At 30.9% G+C, this 27,892-nt stretch overlaps 4 protein-coding genes across 7 annotated transcripts; 2 read left to right on the top strand and 2 right to left on the bottom strand.

Moving 5' to 3' along the window:
- Positions 1 to 456: 456 nt before the first annotated feature.
- Positions 457 to 1,128, bottom strand: LOC130810967 (uncharacterized). The gene has a single exon (XM_057677085.1). The coding sequence runs from the start codon at positions 1,126 to 1,128 to the stop codon at positions 457 to 459; it is 672 nt and encodes a 223-aa protein (XP_057533068.1).
- Positions 1,129 to 2,555: 1,427 nt separating this feature from the next.
- LOC130810966 (uncharacterized) lies at positions 2,556 to 3,676 on the bottom strand. The gene is made up of 2 exons (XM_057677084.1): positions 2,854 to 3,676; positions 2,556 to 2,785 (listed from the first exon to the last, which is right to left on the bottom strand). Exons 1-2 carry the CDS (start codon positions 3,674 to 3,676, stop codon positions 2,556 to 2,558), a joined length of 1,053 nt encoding a protein of 350 aa, XP_057533067.1.
- A 538-nt stretch (positions 3,677 to 4,214) lies between these two features.
- Positions 4,215 to 9,246, top strand: LOC130811015 (pentatricopeptide repeat-containing protein At1g20230). Of its 4 annotated transcripts, none has more exons than XM_057677144.1 (3): positions 4,215 to 7,010; positions 7,757 to 7,972; positions 9,093 to 9,246. In XM_057677144.1, exon 1 carries the CDS (start codon positions 4,666 to 4,668, stop codon positions 6,934 to 6,936), a length of 2,271 nt encoding a protein of 756 aa, XP_057533127.1. In that variant the 5' UTR covers positions 4,215 to 4,665; the 3' UTR covers positions 6,937 to 7,010; positions 7,757 to 7,972; positions 9,093 to 9,246. The 4 variants fall into 4 exon arrangements, with proteins under 4 accessions (XP_057533127.1, XP_057533128.1, XP_057533126.1 ...); XM_057677145.1 differs by lacking the exon at positions 9,093 to 9,246 and adding an exon at positions 7,172 to 7,250 and having other exon boundaries at positions 7,757 to 8,602; XM_057677143.1 differs by lacking the exon at positions 9,093 to 9,246 and having other exon boundaries at positions 4,215 to 7,250; positions 7,757 to 8,604.
- A 12,191-nt stretch (positions 9,247 to 21,437) lies between these two features.
- LOC130811174 (E3 ubiquitin-protein ligase ATL23) lies at positions 21,438 to 22,120 on the top strand. Its single transcript, XM_057677365.1, has one exon. The coding sequence runs from the start codon at positions 21,590 to 21,592 to the stop codon at positions 21,980 to 21,982; it is 393 nt and encodes a 130-aa protein (XP_057533348.1). The 5' UTR covers positions 21,438 to 21,589; the 3' UTR covers positions 21,983 to 22,120.
- Positions 22,121 to 27,892: the final 5,772 nt, after the last annotated feature.

The raw sequence follows: 27,892 nt of genomic DNA, 5'->3' as shown, positions 1-27,892 counted from the left end.
GTTTAAACAACACTCAATTATGCCATTACCAATAATATGCCAAAAGTTTTGAAAAAAGGAAGGAGACATATCATTTGGACTTAGCGCCTTATTTGGGTGCATTTTAAAAAAGAGTAGCTTGAACCTCTTCACCCGTAAACTCTCATGAGAGAATCTCAATATCTTGCTCCCCAAGAGTGGTCTTAATGGCATTTAAGACATCATCCATATTCCTATCACCTACCGATTTGAAAAGATTTTTAAAATAATCCATCACAAATGCTCCATATCGTGTGGATCCTCTTGCATAAATCCATTTGAGTCATGTAACCCAATCAATATGTTCTTCCTTCTTCGCATACTCAACTTTTGATGAAAATATCGGGTGTTTCGATCATTATCCCTCACTATTGTATGCCTCGATCTTTTTCTCCAAAACCTACTTTCCTCTTGAAGAAGCTTATTATCAAGAGCACATTAATCTCGATACTCATTGAGATCACGTTGTTCCTTAGGGATATTGCGTAATTTCTCTAGCTTAAGCTGCTCCTCTTCAAGTATTCTTCTTAAATCACCAAATATTGAATCATTCCAACGTTGTAAATGAGTAGAAACTTTCCTGATACGTATAAGCACTCCATTTGAAACCTCCCCTTTCCAGCCATCAGCTACAACTATTTCCCATTCATCTTCACGCAGAAAAAAATCCTCAAATCTAAATCTTTTCTTTGTTCTACGACACTCCTTTATCATTATGTCATCGAGCTGCAAAAGAATTGGTAGGTGATCAGATGTTGAGGAGACAATATTACGAACCAAAGCTTTCGAAAAGATATTAAGGCAAACAGGATTTGCAAAACCTCGATCAAGCCTTTCTTCAATTACGACTACACCATTACGGATACCAGTCCAAGTGAATTTTGGACCAATAAATCTGATATCAACTAAGCCACAATAATCAACAGCTTCTCTAAATCCTCTCAGCATCCAATTCTCCCTGTCATTTAGATCGCTAAGCTCATCCTTAGATAAAATGTCATTAAAGTCCCCAATTACCACCCACGGCAACAAGAATGCATTAGAAATCATGTTTAAAAGTTCCCACGAATCCCCACGTCTCGCCCTTTCAGGAAGACCATAGAACCCCATCAGTCTCCAAGTTGTTTTTCCTTATGTAGAAATCACCAAATCAATATGATTTTGATTGTAAGAACCAACATTCCCATTAACTGCCTCTTTCCATAACATAGCTAAGCCTCCGGATCTTCCATTAGGCTCAACCACAAAGCTCCTTGCAAAACCCAGTGAATTTCTTAACCTTTCTAAAAAAAACCTCTTTTACTGATTGTTTCCATTAAAAAAACAATGTTGGGGTTCTTCTTCGTCACCATCCCGGTGAGAGCTTGAACTGCAGAGGAATTCCCCAATCCCCTGCAGTTCCAAGCCAGGCAATTCATTGCTGCTGACGAGTCCCTTCCTCGGAACTTGTCGGTGTGGATGAAAAAGAATCAGTAACAATTTTCTCGCTTTGGACGTCATTTTCCACCATACTTACATCTCCTTCCCCCACAGCTGCTTGGTCTTTTCCCATGTGCTCATTATCCTTCTTTTCATTTTACTTGACAGGAGTATTAGCCAACAGACTTCTTTGTCGCTTTAAAGAACATTCAACATGGTTAGATTTTGCCTCCGAACTAGTATGGTGAAATTTATTATCAAGTGGACGCGAATCTCTATTAGTCTTGTTATCTACATCTTTTTTACCCAACATATCATGATCAGAATGAATATTATCTTGCTGAGAGATCTCCTTAATTATGATCTTGGTCGTTGTAATAGTCTCAGACAAATCTTCTTTATCTTTCACAATCCATCATGGTCCCCCACCCAATGTATTCTTTCAAAGCACCATCAACATAATTATCATCCTCTCCTTGCCCTCTTTTTAACCCCTAATTTTGCTGAATTTCATTTATGGACTAAACTAACCATCTTTCACCCACATCATCAGTAATTGTTCCGCGTCCTATCTGCGCTCTTAATAATTCTCCTGGGTACTGCCTTCAAGCATCTAACAATGCTGGAAATGAGAAAACCTTGTCAACATGACCTAAATAGCCGCCAACATACAATAATTTGGAATTTCTCGTACTTGAACTTAACCCAAGCATTATCATTCTTACGTGGTAGCCATGTCCCTCTTAAAAAGGGCTTATCAAGATTGATTTCCACTCCAAGACGAGGTTGGAAATGGCAATCTATGCATTTTGCCATATATACAACCCTCACAAATTTTCTTTTCATTAGTAATTGGTGGTAGCCCAATCACCATTTCTCTATTTTTCAACAGTTTTAGACTGTCAAAATTTAAATGCTCGAATCTTAAATGCCACAAGGTGGATTCATCCATTATTGAACTTAGGGCAATATTAGACTCCGATTGCATTTTAAGTGGGAATATTTTATTCGGAGCCATTTTAGTAGTGGTAATTAATTGCCCCTTTTCTTGTCATATATGTGGCATTGATTATTAACAAATTTTACCATGTAGCCCTTTTGGACTAATTGTCCCACGCTTAACAAATTTTGTGCGAGCCAGGGACATAAAATACATCGGGGATGAATTTAGAGGAGCCATTTTTTGTTTTAACAACAATTGTTCCTTTTCCGGCAACTACTTGGTTACTCCCATCACCAAGTGTTATTTGTGATTTTATATTTTCATCAAGATTAGCAAATGAATTTTTATTTCCGGTTATGTGGCTGGAGCAACCACTATCGATGTACCATGTGTCAGTTTGCTCTTCTTGAGCATTCAGATATGTGTAAAATAATTAATCATTATTTTTTGTGAAATTAGCCTCTTCCTTTTGCCGGAAATAACAATCTTTTTCAAAATGAGAGTGTCGTGTACATCTTTTGCATTTGTACCGACAATCTCTTGTGTTATGATTGTTTTTCTTGCATAATGTGCAATAAGAGTTGTTATCTCGGCTCCCTTGATTTTTATGATTTCCTCTCCCCCCACCACGGTTGTTAAAATTGTCCTTTTTGGTTGAAAATTTTTACCGTGACCATTTATATTTTCTCCATTATTAGAAAATTTTAATTTAGCCTGAAAAGCTTGTTCAATTGGTTGCTCTTCAAATTTACGCATTCTTTCTTCATGTGCTAATAAAGAGCCCATTAATTCAGTCATGGTGAGTGAACTTAAATCTTTATTAGATTCATCTATAGCAGCCACAATATGATCAAATTTTTTGGTTAAAGTTCTTAATATTTTCCGAATTATTTTAACATCTTCAATGGTGTCTGCATTGGATCGAATTTGGTTAACAATATTTGAGACTCGGTCGGTATATGATTGAATTGACTCATTATCGGTCATTTGCATACTATCAAATTGACCCCATAAAGATTGTAGTTTGAAGAGTATTACCTTTTCCGAGCCTCGATATTTTGTCTCCAAAGTGCTCCATGCCTCCTTTGCCGTTGTGGCGGTCATGATTGTTGGTAGGATCGTCTCATCTACTCCAAGATATATTATAGAGAGGGCATAATGATCCCTTCTTTTGTTTTGCTTGTATTGACACTTTTTAGTGTCATCCCAAGAAGCCTCTTCATTGGCATCTTTGGGTTGTTCATAACCATCTTGAATGATTTCCCATATATCTTGGGTAATGAAATTTGATTTCATATGCATACTCCATTGATCAAATTTCTCCCCTTTAAATATAGGTACCAATTAACTTAGGGATTAAATATGTTTGTGTTTGTGTTTGAATTTGGGTTAGGGGAGGCCATTTATATATATGTGGAGTTGATATCGATATGAAATTTGGATGATATATGATTGAAAAAAAAGAAGGCTTTGGATTAGTGGCTCTTGATACCAAATGTTATAATTAATATGCGGAAGTTGTAGTGGATTATTGATTTTGGTTAATAAATATTGAAGATGCTAATATGAAAAAATAAAGAGGAGAGTTGATGGCTTTTGTGAAAAAAAAAATTTTTGTATTATGTGGCTTAGTTACAAATGAGAGCATGCAACATATATATAGTGCTTCTATGTTGGTGCTTTCACCATCATTATGTTTCTAGTCTTTTCTACAACTTGTAGATAGTTCTACTTTAGGGTGTTAGTCTAGATATTTCTAGATTATCATAGATTTTTGTTTACTTATTTCTAGATACAATTATTCCCTAGATTTTTCTAGATTATATTATTTAACACGCCGGTGGGGATGATCTGGATTAGTGCTGTTAGTCGATGGAGATGTCTGGAATTTCGAGAAGGGAATAGGTTTTCGCAGGCTACTGTTGTATTACTCCTAACTTATTTTCAATTACTTTTTCTTCATGTTTTTCTTCCAGTAGACTTTGTGCAAGTTGTAAAGTACCTTGGATTTGTTTTCCTATGAAGGTCTTCCAATGATTTTGAAGCTCTCACGATTTTATGTATTCATTTCAGCATAAAATACAGAGTTGCAATGCACATTTCAATTCATAAGTGTTTCTTTAATTCCCTCCTCTGCATACTGCATTCATAGTATTCACAAATTTAACTACCGAATTCTTTGATCATCTTATCAATCTCATAAAATCAATTGATTCCAATAATCAAGGAAAACTAAACACATTCATCAAATGATCAAGAATCAAGTTACAATTTCTTTGTAAATCATGGCAAGCAAATTATTCATTCAATCGAGCAAATCAACCTTAATAATCCCCAATATTCGAAATTTCCCAACCTATTCAGCTGCTCATACTCGTCAAATTCATGCCCATATACTTAAAACTGGCCTTCTTATAGATAATTTTATCTCCTCAAATCTAATTTCTTCCTATGTAAATTACCGATGCTTCAATGAGGCGACCATCATTCTTGACAATATTGTTAAACCCAGTTCTTCATCTTACAGAATTATCACCAATGCTTTATCGAAATATAATCTTTATCACAATGTTCTTCATCTGTTTAGTAAAATGTTGAGGGAAGCTGTTTTTGATGATTGTTTTATTTTGCCTGTTGTGGCAAAGGCTTGTGCTGGGATTTCTGCAATTAAATTTGGTAGACAACTTCATGGGTTTGCACAAGTCTCTGGGTGTTTTCTTGATCAAGTTGTTCAATCTTCTATAGCTCATATGTATGTTAAATGTGGTCAGTTGAGTGTTGCACACAAAGTGTTCGACGGAATTCCTGAACCAGATGTTGTTACTTTTAGTGCTCTTATTGCTGGCTATGCTCGAACAGGCAATGTAGGTATAGTGGAAGGATTGTTTTGTGACCTGGAAAAGTTGGGGTTGGAGCCAAACTTAGTGTGTTGGAATGGTTTAATAGCAGGGTTTAATCAAAGTGGAAGGTATATTGAGGCTATTCATGTGTTCTTAGATATGCATTTGAGAGGTTGTCAGCCTGATGGAAGTAGTTTCTGTAGTGTGATAGCTGCAATTGCGGATTTGCAGCTTTTAAATGTGGGTATTCAAGTTCATAGTTATGTGATCAAAATGGGCTTTACAACTAACAAATGGGTTGTTAGTGCCTTAATCGATATGTATGGTCGGAGTGCTTGTGTCTCGAGAATGAAACAGGTGTTTGAAGAGATGGGTTGTATGGAAATAGGCTCGTGCAATGCGTTAGTTTCTGCGCTTGCTCGAAATGGTCTTGTCAATGATGCACTTGCATTGTTTAGCCAAATGAAAAATGAAGGGGTGGACTTAAATGTTGTTTCTTGGACATCAATAATTAGCTGTTGTTCCCAAAATGGGAAAGATATTGAGGCTTTAGAGCTTTTTATTGAGATGCAGCTTGCTGGTGTGAAGCCAAATGCTGTTACCATCCCTTGCGTGCTACCTGCTTGCGGCAATATTGCAGCATTAATGCGTGGCAAAGCAGCGCATTGCTTTTCTATCAGGAGAGGGATAGTAAATAATGTTTTTGTTGGCAGTTCTCTCGTAGATATGTATGCAAAATGTGGCAAAATAAGGGATTCTTCGCTATGTTTCTATGCAATGCCGACCAAAAACACAGTTTCTTGGAATGCTATAATTGGTGGATATGCCATGCATGGACATTATAAGAAAGCCTTGGAGATGTTTGATTTGATGATCGCAAATGGGCATAGACCCAATTCTGTGACATATATTTGTTTGCTTTCTGCTTGTAATCAGAAAGGTCTCGTCGATGTGGGGTGGCGTTATTTCAATAGCATGCATAAAGAGTATGGTGTTGAACCTAAAATGGAGCATTATGCTTGCATGGTGAGCCTCTTAAGTCGTATAGGAAAACTCGAAGAAGCTTATTCATTGATAAAAGAAATGCCCTTTGAGCCCGATGCTTGCGTGTGGGGAGCTCTACTAAGTTCTTGTCGGGTTTACAAGAATTTACAGTTAGGGGAAATAGCAGCCAAGAGGCTCTTCAAGTTGGAACCTAAAAATCCCGGCAACTATGTAATTCTTTCGAATATCTATGCTTCGAAGAACATGTGGGCTGATGTAGACAGGGTGAGGGGTTTAATGAAGAAGATAGGTTTGAAGAAAAACCCGGGGTGTAGTTGGATTGAGATCAAGAACAAAGTCCATATGCTTCTAGCCGGGGATAAAGCACATCCCCAGATGGCTCAGATACTCGAAAAGTTGGACGAATTGGGAATAGAGATGAAGAAGGCTGGTTTGGATCCTAAAATTGATTATGTACTACAGGATGTAGAGGAGCAGGACAAGGAACAGATTTTGTGTGGACACAGCGAGAAGTTGGCTGTAGTTTTCGGTCTCCTAAATACGCCTGCAGGGTTTCCTCTTCGGGTTATTAAGAACCTTAGAATATGTGGTGATTGCCATGCATTTATAAAGTTTATTTCCAGCATTGAAGGGCGAGAAATTTTAGTTAGAGACACGAATCGATTTCACCATTTCGAAGATGGAGAGTGTTCTTGTGGGGATCATTGGTGACTTTCATTGCCATGATCTGGATTCTTGACAAGATGATGCTTGATGATGAAATCATGTGGCAAAGGATATATAAGGTTACGTATTTGATATTTCGTCGATGGCATTACAATTTCACACAAGTGCACAACTGTGTTGAGGATTCATTCTTAACAGACCAAATCTATCTGATGACAATATTAAACCTGAAACTGAAACTATTCGTACTACACACTGACATCCGTTTGCTTTCCTCTAGTCCCCTCTGTGAAGAAAGTACGGGTATGGATTGTACGTCATCTTTTCTCGCCCAGACTCTGCTTCCAAACGGGACATTGGTATGATGATGATGACAGTGACATCCTTTCCTGATGTCCTTTTTTCAAAGGGCCAAACTCTATAGTTCTTTGATTTGAAGTTATAGGGGCTATATCAAGATACTTAATAAATCATTTGTACTTCTTTAAATATTTGTTACCAAGGGTCAGTTGAAACAACCTCTTTGTTATCAGCATTCAGTAACAAGGGTAAAGGTTGCATAAATCTGACATCCAAATCCCGCTTAAGGGGGATCCACTTAATTGCATTGGGGGATCCACTTAACTGCTTTGGGGTAATGGAATATTGTTTTTATTTCTCGATATCCTTCTCTGGTAAAATTCTTAACCGACTTGAGTTGTCCTACCTGTCAAGGAACCAACTCATCTAAAAGCTTAAATTGATGGTTGAGGCTCCGGAATATGTTATACACTCTGACATTACCCTGAGCCCCCTCTACTGTTTTGATGCGAGTATCGTTCTTTGTTTCTATTATTCATTTTGTTTTCTCAAATGTAAATGACAGTGGGATTCGTGAAGAAATTATGGATGCTTGGATTGAATAGCATTAAGAAGATGAGATCGCGTAGCATCAAACTGTCGTGCTCGAGTATAACTTGCTCATATTGTTGGATGATCCCACAACAAACTCTGATGTTGCAGCTGAGTACTGAGATATGATTAACCTAAAATGCCTTCTATAAAGTTCCTAGAATCTCAAAAACTGATGTACATTATAGGGGTAAGTGGATAACATGTCCTAAAAACCGACTATATGGTACAACTCTTTCGGGTATGAGTGACATTTTGTTGCATCTCTGATAGGCTAACCCGTGGTAGTTGGTCTTTCGCTACAACAGGGACCGATAATAACATCCGTTCCTGACTATGTAACTCCGTTCTAGGAAAGCCTCGTGATGGCGAGCTCATTGATAGTACTGTCTGTTTGGAGTGAATAAGCTTCTCACCAGAATCTTTGCTTGTCTTGTGAGGGTAACATTGTTGTATTGACATTGTTGGCAACTAGTAGACTATCATGTTGGATATCCTTTCATTATCATTAGTCTCAAAAGAATCTCTCATCTGAAACAACCTCTTCGTTATTACTACGAAGGTTAGGTTGTGTATATCCGACCCCTCCTAATTCCGCTTATTAACATTGGAGTGATGGAATGTTGATGTTATCTGAATATACATGGTGCTTTCAAATTCTAAATAAACCATCACTTTTTAAATTAAACTTTCACAATATCGTCTATGTAGGTTGGGATTAACTTGTTTATTTTAATTCAGGGTAAGATCGCTATTATCATTAACAATAAGTTTGTTAAAACTGCTAATGAAATTACATTTATTACGAAAGCTTTATTTTGCTTTCCAAAACAAAAATCTAGTTACTCCGCTCTCAGTGATAGTTTTACATAGAGATCGCTACTAAGAGTAGTGCGGAAAGTGGGTTTAACATTAAGAACTTTAATCGTTGTTTTCGATAGTGGCTATTTCTACTCCAAATAGCGATTTTACGAGAAATAAAAATTGTAGATATGCAGATTTCATTGATAATAGCAATTTTATGTATAAGGACAATTGTGTTTATAAAATCAATTAGAGTCATCTCAAATCTACATGTATGGTATTGTTGTAATTTGATTGTGCTATACTTAAAATTTTTGAACAATTCTAAAAAGGGCAAAAAAATTCAGTTATATGCTCTCTCATCAAAAGATATGTTCAATGGAAGTAAGATATGGGAATATGTGTTACCTTTTTTGATCCATGTATTTTGAATCTTTCTGAAGATCTATTATGCAAATTGGGCTAATTTGGTTAAAGCTAAATGTGTACATTATCATTTCATGCAGATTGCACGGTCATCCATGATGGGAATTTTTCATGATTATCAGCATCAGTCATCATCCAGCTCAATTATACTATTAAGTGCAACATTTTTAATAAAATGAACTTACCGCGTAATTTGTCCTTCAATTTGATATTTCGAGGTTAGATCATGGATATAGGATCTTTTAATTTTTTTTTAAATATAAATAGTGTCGATTATGATTATTTATCTAATTAGTGTAAGTCGAATTGATTTAGTACATGTATAGAGGTGACTGATCAGCTCATTTTATATTAGTCATCATCATCATATTCAGTGTATTCCCCGTAAAAAATTATAGTCAAGATTTGGGGAGGGAAGGACGACGGCAACTCATATCCATAAAGGAGAGCACGGCCAAAAGAGTACCCGACTCGAGAATCATTTTTACGTGAACTCATATCCGGTCCCAAACCTGGACTCGTGGGGTTTAAAAATTTTAGATAGAATTTAAACCTGTTAGGTTTAAATTCATACTTAAATGGTTTTACATTTTAAAGGTTTTGCTAGCATATTAAAATGAGTTTATAACTTGTATATAAGTATAGATTGAGTTCAAGTAAATATAAAAATAGGTTTAAAATGAATTTGAATTTGAATTTGAGTTTTGCAATAAGTCGGGCCTAGAACAAGTTTGAGACTAGTCTAGCGAGTCTGAATCTTAACTCAAAAGAGGTTGAGTTGAATATCCAAATCCTTCTAAATTTTTATACTCGAATCTACTAGATGTCAGAATATTAAACTTAAAACTTTAAAATTAAAAGCATGTATAAAATAAGTTCAATAAAATCTTGAACTCATCATCATCCCTTTTGCTAACTCCATGATCAACAATAATTTGAGTAGAATGTGGGTAGACACTAGACATTCAATCATGTCAAAGGTTTATCTTGCTTTAGATACCTTTCCGGCTTTCCGTATTGTGTATCCGTAATCTTACTTTTTTGGATTTCACATTTTCGAACACTACATTACTCCTATTTTCTTTTTTTTCCATATGACTTTTAATGGCATCCAAGAGCAACAATTGCAATTTGCAAATAAGTGACGCTTTTTTATTATAAAGTAAACGGGAAAAAAGAGAATTAATTGGAAATTATATTCAAAATTTTTTCTATAAGATAATATTTGCTCTCTGATTGAGATAAGATTCGATTGTTAAAATAAAATAACCCCTTACTTCCTTAATTCTATTAAGATTTACTGGTAGTGATTGGATAAGTAGCCCAAATTCAAAGAAAAAAGAGTTAATCTTTTCAGTGGATTGTAAAGAATAAAAGAGAAAGTTTGCAATCACTTAGTCAAATACATTATTTTTTATTGATTTAATTTTAAATTACATTCATCGTTTAGTAATTACACAATACTCTTAGTCTACAGTTTATCATTTACCACTCATTGAGTTGTCAAACCTGAACATGACCTTATCTAACTATAAAATAAATTTTACATGACCAAAATCAAACAACAATGACATATTATTGCCTTGTTTATTAATTTTCTTTTTAGCAAGTTTGTTCATCAATCAAATAACCAAAAATCTTAGTTGACAAATGACTTATAATCTAACTGAAAACTCGCCTTTTGAAAAAAAATTATTGGTCAAAAGTTAACTTTTCATTGGTTTTTGATATATCGATCTATCATAAATAACTAACATCTATAATCAAACATCTTCATTAACAACTAGTACAATAAATAAAAAAAACAATTCTAACAGCCGATCAAACAAGTTAACATTTAAATAAACTCCTTATCTGCTCATATGTTGATCCTTTTGTATAATTTTATTTTATAAATAAAAAAGCAATAAGCTCCAAGGAGATGCAATGAGCTTATGTAGACGATGAGGATTAAGAATGGCCTACCCACTTCTCCATTCCTACATTTCGGAAGCACCCAAATACATAACAACATAAAGCAACATACAATATAATTAAACACACAACAAAAAAGTTGCAACCACTTCATAATCAGTCTGAAAAAAGGGCTATAAATTATATACTCCTAATTCCCATATTAATACTTAATTTGTGTTACTTTTATTTTTAATTCATCTCAATAAATTACTCAATTTCTAATATAAGATATTACTTTTACTCTATATAATATTTATTCTGTAATTTTAAATATCTCACTACTTTAGCTCATTTTACTCAATTTTTAATTTTCGTGCCAAAAAAAATATGGCTAAATATTTGAAGGGGTAGTCATTAAATTGGTCCATACTTAAACTATAATTACCCCTTCTAATGAAGCTAGGGTTGCTTTTGAGTTCTAAATAGTACTAATTTATTTATAGTTGTGGTACCAAATAGAAGTACTATTATGCATTATTATTTATTACTAGCTTGTTTTCCTACTTTTGCAAAGGAATCACGCCTTCTTATCTACTAATATAATGGAAATAGTACTTCACTACCCTGTCCGTACCCTACTAGTATAAGTTGTGGGAAGTGTGGGACAGTGGGAGTGAACTTATTTATGTACAAATGGTAAAAAAAAAATTCTAAATGGTAAAAAAATTCTAAATAGTAAAACTTTTTAATCAATCACTGTATTTTGTAAATTTTCATAAAAAGAAAAATAATAAGAATAAAATAGAAAAATAATAAAAATAAAACAAAATCGTAAAATCCTTAATAAAATTTCTCCTCATAGAGGTGATTTTTCAACTTAGTAAATCATCGTTATTTACCTGAATAAATTTAAATTCAGTCATTCTAAAACTTTAGTTCAAAATTGTATGAGTTGCTATGTTGTATGATATGATTATCTTCTCTAATAGTGTAAATGTGTAACATACATGACTTTTTTAGTTATATTGTTAATGAGATAAAATTGTTCGTAAAATTTATTTTACCAGAATTATAAGCGTGTTAGATTTCGCCACGTTCATAATAATTGTGCAATATATTTCTCCAAATTTCTATACCACATGTATTTTTAAGTGTAGGAGCATGAAACATTTTTTTTGTATATTTTGCACCATATTACCCTGATAGGTGTTTACTTTTTAACTATGAAAAAAAGGTTTCTAAGTGTAGATATGTTAATCTGAATTCCATTGTAGATGTCTAGTTAGTAACAAGCATTTTTAAGCAAGTTAATCCACTAGTTTTATTTCAATAGTTTAACAAAATTATCATGATACCAAACTCTAAATCAAAAATTAAATGCCAATGAATTTTTTATTTATCTTTTGTGTTTCATAGAGAATCGTAAAGGGTAAGTGTCATATCTCAGATTGGACTTTAAAAAGGATTGACAGACTATCTATATAATAAGGTGCATCTTCTTTTCAAAGGAGTTCATTTGCTAATTAAGAACATCTTTATAAGTAGTTATCAAAGGTCCAATAAGATCAGGGTGTTACAAATAATATCACATTAAGTTAGACAAATTCAAATTTCAAATCTAATCAGTATAATCATATACGTATATTCAAATTTTAATCATCTAAATAAGCTAATATCTACATGTTAACAAAAAATGTACTCCAACCTTATCTCACAAAAGAAGTTGATGTGTATCAATGCACACTAAAGAAATTAGGCATCTTTAAGGAAGAAAAGTAGCTATTATATTAGTCTTGTTGGTCCATAACGCCATTAAAATAGTACTCCTTCACATGAAGTTGTCATTTTTTTCATCACAATATTGCAATCTAAGTAATAGTTTGTGGTACCTTATATTCATCATTTTTTAGTGCCTTATCTTATTGAGATAATGGCACTATCCCTATCCAATCTCTTAATATTTAATTATATCATCTTTCGCTCATAGATATGTTTAAATAATTAACCATGGTTAATTAGTATCATTGCTTTTGTTGGGTTTTTCGTCCACCTACTCCACTATTTGCTTAATCAAATTAAAATTGTCCATTATCTTGTAATATGGATCAGAGACAGAGTAAAAATAAACAATAACTTATAAATATATCTAGCTTATATATTTTTAATTATTTAGCTAAAAAAACTCTTACATTATAATATAGTAGAAATTTTTAAAAAAAGTATATATTATGACTAAAAATAAAAATATGATAAATTTAGTGAAACAGATTCAAAAGAAAAGTGAAACAAATTTTGTGAGACAGATATGTATATACAATTTCAAACTAATTGTGTTGTTCAAAAATAGGCTTAGATTCTTTATTTTGTTAGATAATCCTTGTATATATGCACACTTGCAATGGACAACTTGCAAAAGAAAGCGGGTTTTAGTATCAAGCTAAATTGATTAGATGGGCAAAGCAAAAGCTGATTGAAGACAACGGATTAGTAGGGTCATCTAGCCATTGAGGTTATGGCCTATGGTATATGTGATGAATTGGAGTAGTTAAACAAATCCTAGATTTACTAATAAGAAATCACTATTTATTAGTGGCGAATCTAGAATTTTTAAAATATAAATATAATGTTGTAATGTTTTTACGTAACAAAATATCACAGAGTTTTTAACTATTAAAATTACGATTAATATTTTTCTGTATTGAAAATTATAACTCCAAGTCATTATAATTGATGTGTACATGTTCTTAGAATTTAAAAATATTTTTCAGTAATTTCCTCTCCCACCCATTATAAAAAGCACAGTATATTTACATAAGTGATTAGATTATCATTCAAGAATTAATCTCTAACCCTATCATATATGTTATTTTTATAGTAGCCATGAAAAAATTTTCCTGAATATATAAATTTAAAATCATACTTTTTTTATTAAAATGAATATAACTTTTTGTAATTTTTGAATCATGCATAGGTATGATACTACTAATCAAGTTGGTTAATGAACTTAATTTCTTTTAAGAGACATTTTAGTAAGCAACAAAAAAAGGTTGCAAATTAATTTTATAAAAAAAAGTAAAAATAAAAAGCGAATGAGAAAGCTTACCAATTCCACTATTCCATTGAACACTCCACCTTTGATAGTGAAAAAAATTGACTTCTGGATTATCAACAAGAAAATAATTAATTATTATATAGATAATAACTTTTAAATGTGTCTTAATACACATTACATATTACGATTGAAAATAATTTAAGGGAGGAACAACATCTACTCCTACCATACTTGTGTTTTGCAATTGATGAAAAATATATAAATAAAATAAAAAAAATTAATTTTGTAGATGATATAATTAATAAGACAAAATATAAACTAATTGTTCAAGATATTATTGGTTTTCAATTGTTTTTTGAATTTATGGTCGGTCAAACAACGAAAAATAGTATCACATAAATAAGTTTAAATGAAAATTAAGAAACTATTAGGAATAGTTTTTTTCATTACATATTGTATTATTGCCCCTTGTTTTAATAGACATCTACAACAAACAATAATTTTTATTAAGCACCACTATTATAGCCGACTTAAATAGTTAATTCATCAACATAAAATTTTTGTATAGGTTTGGTTGAACAATCTAATAATAAGTATTTTCTAATAATTGTATTTGATTGTACTTATCAAGTAAATATAGTATTATTTGTTAAATTAGGCTGGACTTATTGTGAATGACAGCATATTAACGAGGGGACACAAGTGCACACACTTTATAAGCCAAAGAGATATATATATCATCCCAAAACCATATGACAATAGGAAGAAGGTTTCTAATAGCTTATAAAGCGTGCACACTATTTTCAATTTATCGATGTGGGATAACTCATCCCAACACTATTATTAACATCTTTTAAGATTAGTTCACACCAATTTCATACAAAAATTTCTCTTCAACTCATTTTTAACTTTAGATTTTAGTTGATCAAAGCAACAACTTCAACCAAGAGACAACTTTAAGTTTCAACTTTCAATTGCAAAGAGACTATTATTAAAGTTGAAAACCCCAGATATTTTATGTTATTAATATTCTTCAAGATGTTTTGACTTTTTTCAACTATAATTCCTTTTGACCAACTCACTTGTTGTAATTAATGATTGTCATTTTATCTCGCTTTCCAACTGTATTTTTAATTAATTCATTGAAGTAATATTCACGCATGAATCTGAGGGTTCTCATCTGTCTTCAAAACGCAACATGGATTCTCTTCCATTCACACTATTCCTCATTTTTATTTTTTATATAAGAATTCTTTCAATTAATTGAGGCAAACTTTAAAAAATAAAAAATATTTTAATTCGACATATTCCGAAAATTTGAATATCTCTACAACTTGTTTTGATGCGTCAGATTACTAAAGGATATTTTAATCTTAATCACAATCAAATAGTTTTAAAAAATGAGAATCTAATCAAAATAAATATCAATACCGTAAAAAATAAATGTTATAATGATCCTTAGCATACTTTGATGTCGTTTGTTAAAATTAGTTCTCATAAAAAGTTTTAATAATTTTCTTTGTTAAATTGTTAGAAATTTATTAAAATTGTTAATTTAGAATTATTTTTTTTTCTTGGTAGATCGTTTGTAATTTTATAAATATCAATGCTCACATGTTGTCTTTGTACAACTGTTTTATGTGGCATTGTTTCGTTACTTTTACTTTTAGGTGAGTTTCTTAATTAACTTTTCATTACGAAGTTTCTTAGGTGGTTGGTAAGAGAATCAACCTAGGGATGGGATTTTTGCTCTAATATATGGTTATGTTTGGTTAAATTTACTACATTTTTTATAAATCGTTATACAATATGAATATAAAATGTAAAAAAATATTTTTTTATATAAAAAGACATCTTAAAAACAAATAAAATACAATAAAAATAAATACAAATTATTATATGGATTAAATAGTCCATCTCATACATATTACGAGAATATTAGTTTCTTATTTTAAGTCGTCTTACCGAAAAACAATCTCTCTAAAAAGTAGCCCAAAAAGAAATAGGTTGCTTATGAAATATTAGCACCATCATTAATCCGTTCCTACCTTTGTCAAAGCTCGCCCACTTAATTTCATTTCTTCAACAATTGATCACTCAAAGTTACCCAAAACTGATATTTTGGTACCCATTTTGGTAGTGGTATTCTACAAATCAAGCTAATAAACCATCCCTATTAAAATATATAACATATTCTGGAGGTCTCAACTATTAGCTTAAACTTTTAGTTGAATTGATTCCTTGACCTGGTATCCGAAGCCAACGTAACAATAGGTCAGGGGTTCGAATCTCAATCATTCCTCATTTAAAGTGGAATATTCAGCACATATGTACATCCACACTTCTAACCCAATGAGTTCTCGTGTAAGGGGGCGTGTTAAAGTGTAAAACATATCCTAGAACCTCAACCATCAGCTTTTAAGCTTTTGGTTGAGACCCCAAAATATGTTATATACTCTAATAATCCCTCTTTGCTTGTTTGGTTTCTTACAAGATTGATGATACCATAGAAATGTTGGAACATTTAGAGTATGTTAATATCTCTAAATACTAGTATAATATTATAGGTGATAGATTGATGTATAAAGGGTTCAAATAGCTTCAACTAAAAAGTAACTTATGAAACAAAACAAAAGGAGCTCATAGCAGGATTGCTCGTCCAAGCACATGGTCGTGTAGTATCATTATCCATAGTTCTCTTGCACGGTTGATGGGCATGAAAGCAAGTTAATACTCTATAAATAGAGGCATGCTATTTGATTGACTTACACAGAATTTTACCCTACTTATTACTCAAAACACATAAATTTTACATTTTCTTCAACTATCTTTAATTTAGCTCACATAGCTTAATTATGTTGTTAATACTTATAAAGAACACACCTTATGTGAGCTGTTTCAAATGACATTAAAACATATAATCTGAAATAGAATTTTAAATCTTTTATAATTGATTATTATGAATCATGATTATTATTTGCCTAACTTTATAATTTAAATAACAAATTTCTTCTTTTGAAATTTTGAGAAATCTAATCACCAACTATTTATAATACAATTGGAATTTGGAACCAATCAATTTTTTCATCAATAAAAAAAAATCAACTAGTATTACACTTGAAGCCAATGAGCTAGAATTCATCAAGATTCTTATCATCAATTTTGTACCTTTAATTTCGTACAACTTGATGACATTTAGACACCCTTTATAATGAAAAACAATGGAAAACTCCCCAAAAGTAGAAGGTATCCAATAAAAGTAACTTACAATTGGTAGCTTCCAACCCAAAAAAGTAATACTATGCTAATGAACAATAATACTAACATGAAAGCTAATGTAGTAGTCTAGTATAGAGCAACAAACTACAAAAGAACGGTGTAGCTCCTTCTATCATTGGCCCCATTATAACTAATCATACATTTGTATGCATGTTTTATCAACTAGAAGTTGGAATTACAAATATATTTTCTATTTTGAAACATCAAATTCTATTATTAGACTCAGGGACGAATCTGAGATAATTATATAAAGTGGGTTAAATTCTCGTCTTTTTATGTTTGGTGAACCAATTTGACTACTATTTTTCCATAATATACTACATGTTATATGTACATTTTAATATCAGCATATTTTTGTATCAAATTAGAGGTGATCATGGGTGGCCCGGCCCGCAGGCCCGAAAAAAGTGAGGGTTTGGGTGCCAAAATATGGCCCGATGGGCGGGTTTGGGCATACAATAAGTGGCCCGATTTTTTTTGGGACGGGTTTGGGATTTGCTTTTGGCCCGCGGGCTGGCCCGGCCCGGCCCGAAAGGAGGTATGTTGCCCTAGTACTAGTAGACAGAAATCAGAAATAATGGCAGTTTTGAAGAATTTCGATTATAATGGCAGTTTCTTACATTCTGTTAGAAATTGTATGTGATTTGTCTATTTGTTAGAATTTGTCTATTTGGAATGCAGTTTCTTACATTCCTTTATAATTTATTAATTATGAGAGTTTGTCATTTCTTTATTTCCTTAATACTTAGGGCTTCTTGTAATTCTCTCACATTTTGTATATACGGGACTGTATTTGTTAAATATTTTGATTATTTTGTACTTGTTTATTTCAATGACTTTTAATTTGTGTTTTAAATTATGTATAATATGTAAAAATTGTATTTATGTATTTCAATTATTTGTAATTTGTGTTTTTAATTACGTATAAATACTATAAAATATAAGCCCGCAAGCCCGAAAAAAGCCCGCAGGCCCGCATAGTACGGGTTTGGGCAGTTAGTTTTCGGCCCGGCCCGACCCGCAACAATGGGCTGCTTTTTTACAGTCGGCCCGACCCGACCCGTTGTTTGATCAGGTCTATATCAAATAATCCAAGTTATAGCATTGGTAAATTTAAGCCTAAATTAATCCTAATTAGGCTAATATACTTTGTTAAGATATAATGTTAGAATTGTAATTAATTCAACATAGTTAAAATTAAAAATTTTTGATAATAAAGATTATACTTTATTCGATGTATTTATTTAATTCTATAAATGTTGAAGCAAAATTATTTCATGCCAATAATGATGAAAGAAGAAGACAAACTATGCAACAATAAATTAATGTACATTTGTACAAATCTACGTCACAAAATATGTATCCTCTCAATGGATTATAAGGGTTCGGTACCTTTCACTCATACCTATTTCATTTTGCTAAACAGTTAATCTCTTAAAAGACCGTCTTTTTAAGAGATGTCTCTTAAGTCCAAACCATTAAAACTTAAATTAAACTAAAAAATGATAATGGACTAGTCAAATTAGACATGGTCTCTCAAAGAGACCGTCTCTCACAAGAATTTGTGTTGCTAAAAGAAGACCAAAACAATAATAATAAACAATCAATTAAATGAACATAAATTCTTATGAGAGACGGTCTCTTTGAGAGACCATCTTTTATTGGGTCGGCCCACCATATATTTTTAAAATATTGTAAGTAGGCATTAGAAATGATGTAAGTAATCATTTAAGATATTGAAAGTATGCATTAATAATACGATAATTAAACATTAAGAATAATATAAATAGACACTAAAAATACGATAAGTAGATATTAATCTTTAATGAATTGAGTTTGAGATACGTTTCTAAAAAAAGTCTCTAAAAACACTTCCTCTTAAATAAATGAAAAATGACCATAATTACCAAACCCACCACAAAAATCATGAAAGCAAACGGCTCACAAACAGCCAAGTTTCCATTTGTTCTCCCAAGTCCCAATGCTTGTCATATTAAGTTTAATTAACTTCCCCTCCTCAAAATTTTCTCTATATAATTTATTAGTTCTATTTTGTTTATTCTAAAATTGAAAAATATTTATACTTCACTTGTAAATATAAGAAAAATCAAAATGAAGTGAAATCTTGATGAGTAATTCGTCTTAATCCTCATAGCGAGTATATTTCGTTTATAGAAATTATATTCAGAGTAAGAAGGAGTAGAGTACGATAAAACATGTCCTTATCATAGGTGACAAATAAGTTGGAGCCATTGAGACACTCGACTTGCTCGAAGAAATGTAAATGAAAACAAAAGACCAAGAACATACTATATGCTAGACAAATAGCAAGATAAGGCTAACCAAGACAAATATAAAGACTTATAACAAGCCTAAGTGAAGAAACATAAAGCACAAATAAATTCGCCAAATAAAACGATAACTACCTATGGTCTAGAACACAAATTTACGTCTCCAAACATGTGTGAGTTTTCTCCTTCCACATAAGGCTTGAAAATATAAGAATTTTAAATATTTATTTGCATTAGTTTACATAATTTTCACTTTAACTTGACTACTTAGCGTTTAGACTCTAAACTTTAAAATACTATACAGAACTATAGAAGTATATAACATAAAGATGCAAATTTAATTGAGAATTAAATTTTATTTTTTTGAAAAGTAAAAATTATTTTTTAAATAAAATTTTAAATTTAGTTCTCATATTTTTCTTTTTCTTTAAACGTACTTGTTATTAAAAAAATTATATTATAAATTATTTAACACCCTCGTGTCTTCATATAGGGTCCATATACTCAGATAATGGGAAGAAACCTAAAAGCAAATTCCAAGCCCCTAAATAAAAGAAGAATACTCTTCCTAATTATTCTTTTCTAAAGGTGTTTATTTAGGTTATTAAATTGACTTCAGTTAAATATTTTAAGTCGGTTTATAATTAAATATTGTTTTCATAGTAATATTTACACAACTATAAATCTAGTTTTAAAGTTGAGTCAAATGAGTTTAATAAGAGTCGAATCGTCGAAACAGTTTTAAACGTCTCCCATCATTTTCTTTATTCTTATGAATTATGAAACGCGTCGTTTCACCTTCTACTCTACTTCTTCCCTTTCGTAGCCGCTGCTTTCTTCTCTCTGACTTCCCCACCTCCTCAATAATTAATTTTCTCTCTCGTCACGATTTTCCCTTGATAAATAACAAAAAAAAAGATTTAAATTAAATATACTCATTTTTGAAGTGATATATTTCAAAAGTTATTATACTTCTTAATTTCACTTATTTAGGACGTGCTTAATGTAATAATTCTGGTAGTTCTTAGTTGTTTGATGGAGCTAAAATCCAACTTTAGAATAAATGTTATTGTTCAATAAAATAGTAATTTAAATACACGTGGTGCGGCAGATTTTTTCCGAACGTTATAACTTGTTGTGTTACATAGCGTTTTAAGATTTATAACTGCATTTTTGTCGACAAATAATATCTCAGCCATGCACTACTTTTGTCGAACAATAATAATTTACACAACTAATTATACATTTAAAAATATTTAATAGCTATCTGCAACTGACAACTACATACACAAAAACACAACTAACAATTATTCATAATTATCTAGCTCGTACGTGGCCTTAATATATTACTCCTATTAATCTTTAATGTTTTTAGTTTTGATAGTAAAAAGATTAACATGAATCAATTAAAATCTTAATTCATTAATTGTTACTTTTTTAAACATAATCACTATTTAGCAATTGTATCAATTATTAAAAAATTCTACTAATGAATGTCCTTAAAAGTCTGATAATATACAAATAAATTTCAAATGGTAACACGGAAAAAAATTTAATATAAAATTTATAAAGATATTAATTAAATTTTAAATTAAACACCAAATCAACATGATTAATATTTTCTAATTTATTTCTTAATTTATATCATTATGGAGCCCTAAAACATGCTTTTTGACAATTTATTTTGTTAATACTTTAATATGTAGAGTAATAGTAGAAAAAAATAAAATTAAACTACAGCGAATTACTATGGGCTATTGCCCTTAATAATTTGGTTAATCTACAACAACCCTTTTTCCAGCTCATACTTTCCCGCCACCCAAACAGTTCCTTATTTCTTTCCTTTCATTTTCGTTAATTTTTTTTATTTATTTTAATTTTCGGTATAAATACAACCATCTTCCATCATAAGGTTAAACCCTTACCGTGCGCTATGGTGCGCAAAACACCATAAAAAAAATTCTCTCTTCTTTCTCTCTCCTTCTCTAAACAAAATCCCCCAAATTGTAGTGAGAGAAACCATAAATCTTCAATCAAACTGGCTACAAGTAGTACTAGTATGTTGTTGTCCGTTTTTTTAGCCCTGTTTCTACCTTGCGCCGGTATGAGCGTAGTTTTCGTGGTGTACATTTGCTTGCTGTGGTACGCCGCTAGTCGAACACCACCACCTGATCATCCGCCGGTAAAACCAACGGTCAAAAAAGGATTATCGGCGGCGGAACTCCAGAGGCTTCCTAAAGTTACGGGCAAACAACTTGTTCATGGAAATGAATGTGCTGTTTGTTTAGATGATATTGAAGATGATCAACCGGCTCGTATGGTGCCTGGTTGTAATCACGGTTTTCATCTTCAGTGTGCTGATACTTGGCTTTCTAAACAACCTGTTTGTCCGGTTTGTCGTACTAAACTTGGCCCGGAATTCTTCGAATCCTCCACTCAAAATCCTTGTTAAACAATAGTTCCATCATTTCACACATCTTTTTTCTCCTTTTTTCCTACGATCTGCGTAGATTTTTGACATCATTTTCACTTGTAGAGGTTTTAATTTTATTAATTTATTATGTATTAATAGTAATTTTTTCTCTAATTTAATTTTTGATCCAATTTTCGCTGACAGATGGTATTCAGCACAACGTAAGAAACAGAGTATTACTAACAAGATTTCAACTATATTTTCAAAATTTAGATTTATAATGTTTTAATTTTACGGTTTCATTAGGAAGATCTCGATATCCATTTTAGCATTTGTTTTGATTTTAGTTTTCGAATTTTAGATTGATAATATTTTCTTAATCAAAATCTTCTAAACATAGAAAATCAGAGAAGTTTGAACTGTCATTTTTTTTCTAATAATTATTTTTAATGTAAATAATTTTTTTCACTAATTAAAAATTAATACAAGTTCTTCAGAAATTAAAAAAAGGAAAAAAATCAGGAAGAAGAAAGAATGGTAGAGGAGAAGAAAGCGCAGATAGAGAAATTGCGTGGAGAAGCAAAAAGTTCGAGAATGATCTTGAAACTCAATTAAATGCGGGGTTGCCAACAACTCATTTAGAGCAAAATGTTATGACTCACTCGACACTCAAACGGACGATTATTATTAATCCTACTAGGTTATGCATTTATGAGGATTGTAGGGCAGAGGTTGTTTAGACGATAATCATCTGATTAAAAATTTATTATTAATATATTAAATTGGGGTATTATGTGAGGAACTACAAAAAGAATGACAATCGAAATGGTTACATATACATGTATATATATTTTATAGTAGTAATTCGATTCACCGATGTATTATATTATATGTACTATTTATTATTAAAGTATATGCAAAATTTCTAGGATTATTAAAATTTAATCAAAATAACATTTTTATTAATAAGGGTTAAATTATATGTATTCCTTTATTCGATTTCTCTTTTGTGTGAGACTTTTAGTAGTTAGTGTTTAAATAACAAAAATTCATATTTAAAGTAAACTTCAAATGAGTCCTAAAAACGCTTTAGAAGCATTAAAATGTGTTTTCTAAACATTTTGTAAAGCAATATCTTAAAAAAACTTATTTTATTACCTTTTGTGAAACTCTCTCAACGATTATTATTGTTCACACATTGTTACAAAGCTTAGAAGTGTTTATGCAAATTGAACCACAAAACATATCTAAAAGGTTATAAAACATGTAACAAAGCACATTGCATGTAATTATCTATAATAAACAACTAGCGTATATAATTATTGTCTAAAATTAACAAAAATTGTCTAAAAGGTTAAATAAACCATGTTATACAAATATAGTTTTCTTTTGATTGTTAATGATGGAATACATTACATATTATAAAATTAACTATTATTTTAAATTTAAAGTTATGTAATTTAAAATCACAAGTTTAAATGTTTTTTAACGTTTACTATAAGTGAAATTTTATCACAAGAAATGATGAGATATTGTGCTCCATCTCAACTTATATTTTATAAAATTCTTGTGTAAAAAAGAGTGTGATAAGATATATGTTTTTTTTCTTTACAATTGTTATTGATAGAAATATATTTACTCGCTATGAGAGAAAAATATATTTAATATTTTCAGTAGCAAAATCAAAGAAATAATAAATAAAATATTTTAGAGATACAGTATGATATATCATTGTTATTTAGAAAAAACAATAATTAATATGTTTCAAATTTTAGTGTGACAAATGACAATAGTTGGAGAAAGAGATATTTTTTGTCTCTTGTGATGGGATTTAAAGAAGATAGAATTAATTAGAAGTTTGATTGAGAGAAGAGAGGGCACGGGGCAAGAGGAGGGGTGTTTGTGATTCAATGATTGAGAAAAGTAACGTAAAATGGGTGATGATGTTTCATTTTCCAAGCATATGGTTTGTTCATGTATCATACTTAGAGTTTCTGGTGGGGTCTATTAAGACTCAAATCTAACTCTTAATTAAAAATGCGAGTTTTAAATGAATTTAAACGAATTTTTTGTCCATATAAATATAACAGTAAAATAAATTACGTGCAGATTTTAAACGAGTCTTTTTTTATTATATGAATTAAATTTTACAAAAGTTAGAAAATTATATACATATCTTTAACAAGTTTTCTTTTTTTTTTATTATATGGATCAAATTTTAATAAAAAGTTAAAATGTATGAATAAATTTGAAAAAATAATGAAATGTCCTAAAAATACAAAATAAATAAAATAAACTAAAATAACTAATAATACTAAATAAATGAGACGAAATAAATGTTTCGTTCGGTGTGACTACAGTCTACAAGTGTTCAAAACAAACCTGATGAACTGATATTTGCCTGATTTTGTAACTGAACTCGACTCGACTCAAAATCAAAACGAATTAATATTATGTATAAGTCAATGTGGACTCAAAATCTAATTTTAAACTGAACAGCCCTAGACGTGACTCACTCCAAATTCAAATTAATTATCAATCTAGTTCGGTACGGACTATATTATTATAGTTTGTAATCCTCTAGAGTCTAGAGTATATAATTAATACGAAATATTTTTGTTCTAATTAATTAATAATACATGTGGCCAATAAAAAAATCACTAATATTATCAATATTTTATAAATTGCACATAATAGTAACATCATACAATAATGGGCGTGTAACCGTAATCAAGTACTTGAGATACAGTAAGTTAGTACGAGAAGTCTCATCATGAGACGAGCTTGTATAATTAGTTTATTTTTCAATTTAATTAATTTAATACTGTAAGTGATCATTTTAAGATTATATATAAATTGTTGTATGAAATGATCTCAGCAAGAAACGTACGCGTCTCATACATGTTTTAAATCTCTTATCTCATACATATTATGTGAATATAAATTCCTTTTTAAAAGTCGTCTCATCGAAAGATGGTCACTCATAAGACTAACTCAGGGTTATAAATGATAGCTCTAAAAATATAAAAAGTGATTTTTTTAAAAACGTATGTGATTAAATAATATTATATTGAGATGATTGGGCAATTGGTTTTAATTAGCATTACCTAAATCAATTCCATGTTGATGCTATCACTTATGGAAGTTTTTGAAATATTCTGTGTTGTTAGAAACAAACAGACAATACTGAAACTTTTTTTAACCATTTTAAAGGTACTTAATTTAAGCTATAAAAGTAGTAAGTTATAACTTAAAAGTATAACCAATTTAGAGATTAATGCACTTTCATAATTGGTATACAAACAAAAAAGCAAACTGATTAGCTTTACATAATTAATTATGGCAATTAAGATGGTTAAGGGTCCAAAATATTATTATTATCCTTAAAATTCAATTTTTTTTCTTTTACGGTGTGGATTTAACTAGGATTGATTACGAAAGGAGCAATATACTAATATTGTTTGTAAATTTATTACATAAATGATAAGATCAAAGATGAAATCACTTTTAAATTAAGAGTATTTTTTATTTACAGGGTAGACTGTTAGAATTAAGGGGAAGACCGGGTGACACATATGTATGACACAAATGACTCAAATACAAACCAGATGATTCTGGGAATATAGTACTATTACCTTTGGTTCAAAATGGAGTAGTTGTTATACTTGAATATGGTAACTAGAATTTATCAATTAATATTATTTTTCTAAAAACCAAAATTAAATTAAAATTTGTATAATTAATCTAATTATATATTTTCATAATATTAACTTTTCATATGCTTTAATTATATATCAACAAAATATATTGACTTTCAAAATAATACATTAAATAGCGTATAAATAAAAAATGTAACAAACTACATGGTGAGTTAGGCGAAGGGGAAGACCATAGAAGGATCGGAAGTCAGTTGTCGGCGTAAGGACTAAGGAAATAGGAAGACATAATATGGTGTATAGAAAGAATGCGATGGTGATGTGCATGGTGCAACATGTGCTAACCAAAAAGAGTAAATTAATACTCATTTCTCACCAACCTAAGCTTGACACTTGTGTGTTATGTAGCATAGGCATCATACTCAATGTATACCGCTTATAGAAAATTATGATCAGAATCTGAAAAGAAAAGGAAGGCCACAACTCATAGAAAACTAGCATAGGCGGATGAGGAGGAGGACACTCCTAGTATTTCGCACAAGACAGGGTTTGGATGGAGGGTTTTTTTTCCTAAAAAATGCGGACAAATCATATATGTTCTCTTTAAGGAGCGAGTAAAGAGGATGCGCGCAGTTAAGAAACCCCCAACTAATACCTACGCCCAATAGGAGTCGAACCTAAACCTTCTATTCAACATACAGATGCTTTATCAATTGAGCCACAAACGCTTTTAATCATAGGCAAATCTAGCACGAAAAATAATTCTAAAGGGACGGAAGAAATAGTGGTTTCAATAATATCTACAAGTATTGAGATTTAAAATACTTTACTAGTATTTCGTGGTTTGACAATTGTATTACTTTATTTATGTATCGTGGTCAACTATGACTAAAAAAAATTTAATTGATATGTGAAAAGATTTTCTCACCAATTTAATATGGATAAGAACATTTAATTTAACGAGTCTTTTTTATTTTTATTTGCTTACTTTGATGTATTTTTAATGTTTATTTATTTCTTATTTTTATTTGCTTACTTTGATGTATTTTTAATGTTTATTTAGTCATAGAATATGGAAAAAAATTTGGTCACAAACCATCACGAAAGTGTAATATGTTAAGAGTTTCTACTATTTGATCTTGCTAAAAAATAGTCAATTTCTTGTAAACATATAAAACTTTATTGTAAACAGTTGGATATTTACTTGATTCCAGTTGAACATAACTAGACGTTTCATAATTCTTCTTCCTAGTACTATCGAGAGTTATAATAAATATCAATTTATGTATGTCATCAAGTCGGTTTAAATTTAATATTCAATATTAAATGTTTAACAAAATAATATTTGTCTATTCCAATTTAATTAAGTGACTTTCATATTTAGAAAATTTTAAGGGGCGAAATATGCACAATCTCAAATTTATCAACGTTGATTATATAATATATTAATAATAATCACTTAGGTAGGGTTGATTTGAGTGAATTTGCAACAAATTAAAGTCATGCATAGAAAACTAAATGTGGAGGCATTTGAAGCATTCAAAAGAAATGAATCGTACACTCGTTGAAAAGGAGAAAAGAAACAGAATGAGCATGTTGTTTTTATAGAACAAAGAAAACTTTTGTGGTAGACAGCTAATAACACTAATCTTACACTCGGTTTTGTAAAGAATCACCAAATCATACATACTCCCCCTTGCTTTGTGGATACATTTTAATGCTTTTGTCTCATTTTTACTAATAAATTCTGACTTAACGTATTAATATCAGTATATAATGGAAATGCGAAGAACTTCAATGACTTATATAGTGTGCACACTATTTTCAATTTATTGATGCGGAACAAACTTTCCTGATCCCCTCTCACATGCGAATCCTCATCAAATTTGCATGTTGGAGTAATCAATTAATGTAGAAACGTCATTCTTTTCGAACCTAGCATTAATTAATAATTGGACCTTCGACTCTCATACCATGATAAATTGAGCCGAAATTATTGTACGAGTCTGCATATTATCAGAAAAATACGAGTCGAATATCGAATTACAAATCATTCCAAAAAAATACTTCAATGCTTTATGTCATGATGCTGATCAATTTCTTGATTCATGTGTCTTCTAACAATGTGGCTAAATGACTTGGACTGATCACCAACTCCATTGCAAAACCTACAATTTCACTTATGTGTGACACCAACTTTTTCATGCTATGAATTATGCCGCCAGCTGCAAAATTTTTCTCCCTATTTTCCTATTTTATTAATTGGTGTCTATACAACTTGGCCATTTTCCTT

This window comes from Amaranthus tricolor, chromosome 4 (genome assembly GCF_026212465.1).
Source record: "Amaranthus tricolor cultivar Red isolate AtriRed21 chromosome 4, ASM2621246v1, whole genome shotgun sequence".
NCBI lineage: Eukaryota > Viridiplantae > Streptophyta > Magnoliopsida > Caryophyllales > Amaranthaceae > Amaranthus > Amaranthus tricolor.
The sequence above is the reverse complement of the archived record's forward strand: the minus strand, read 5'-3'. Positions and strand labels throughout refer to the sequence as shown.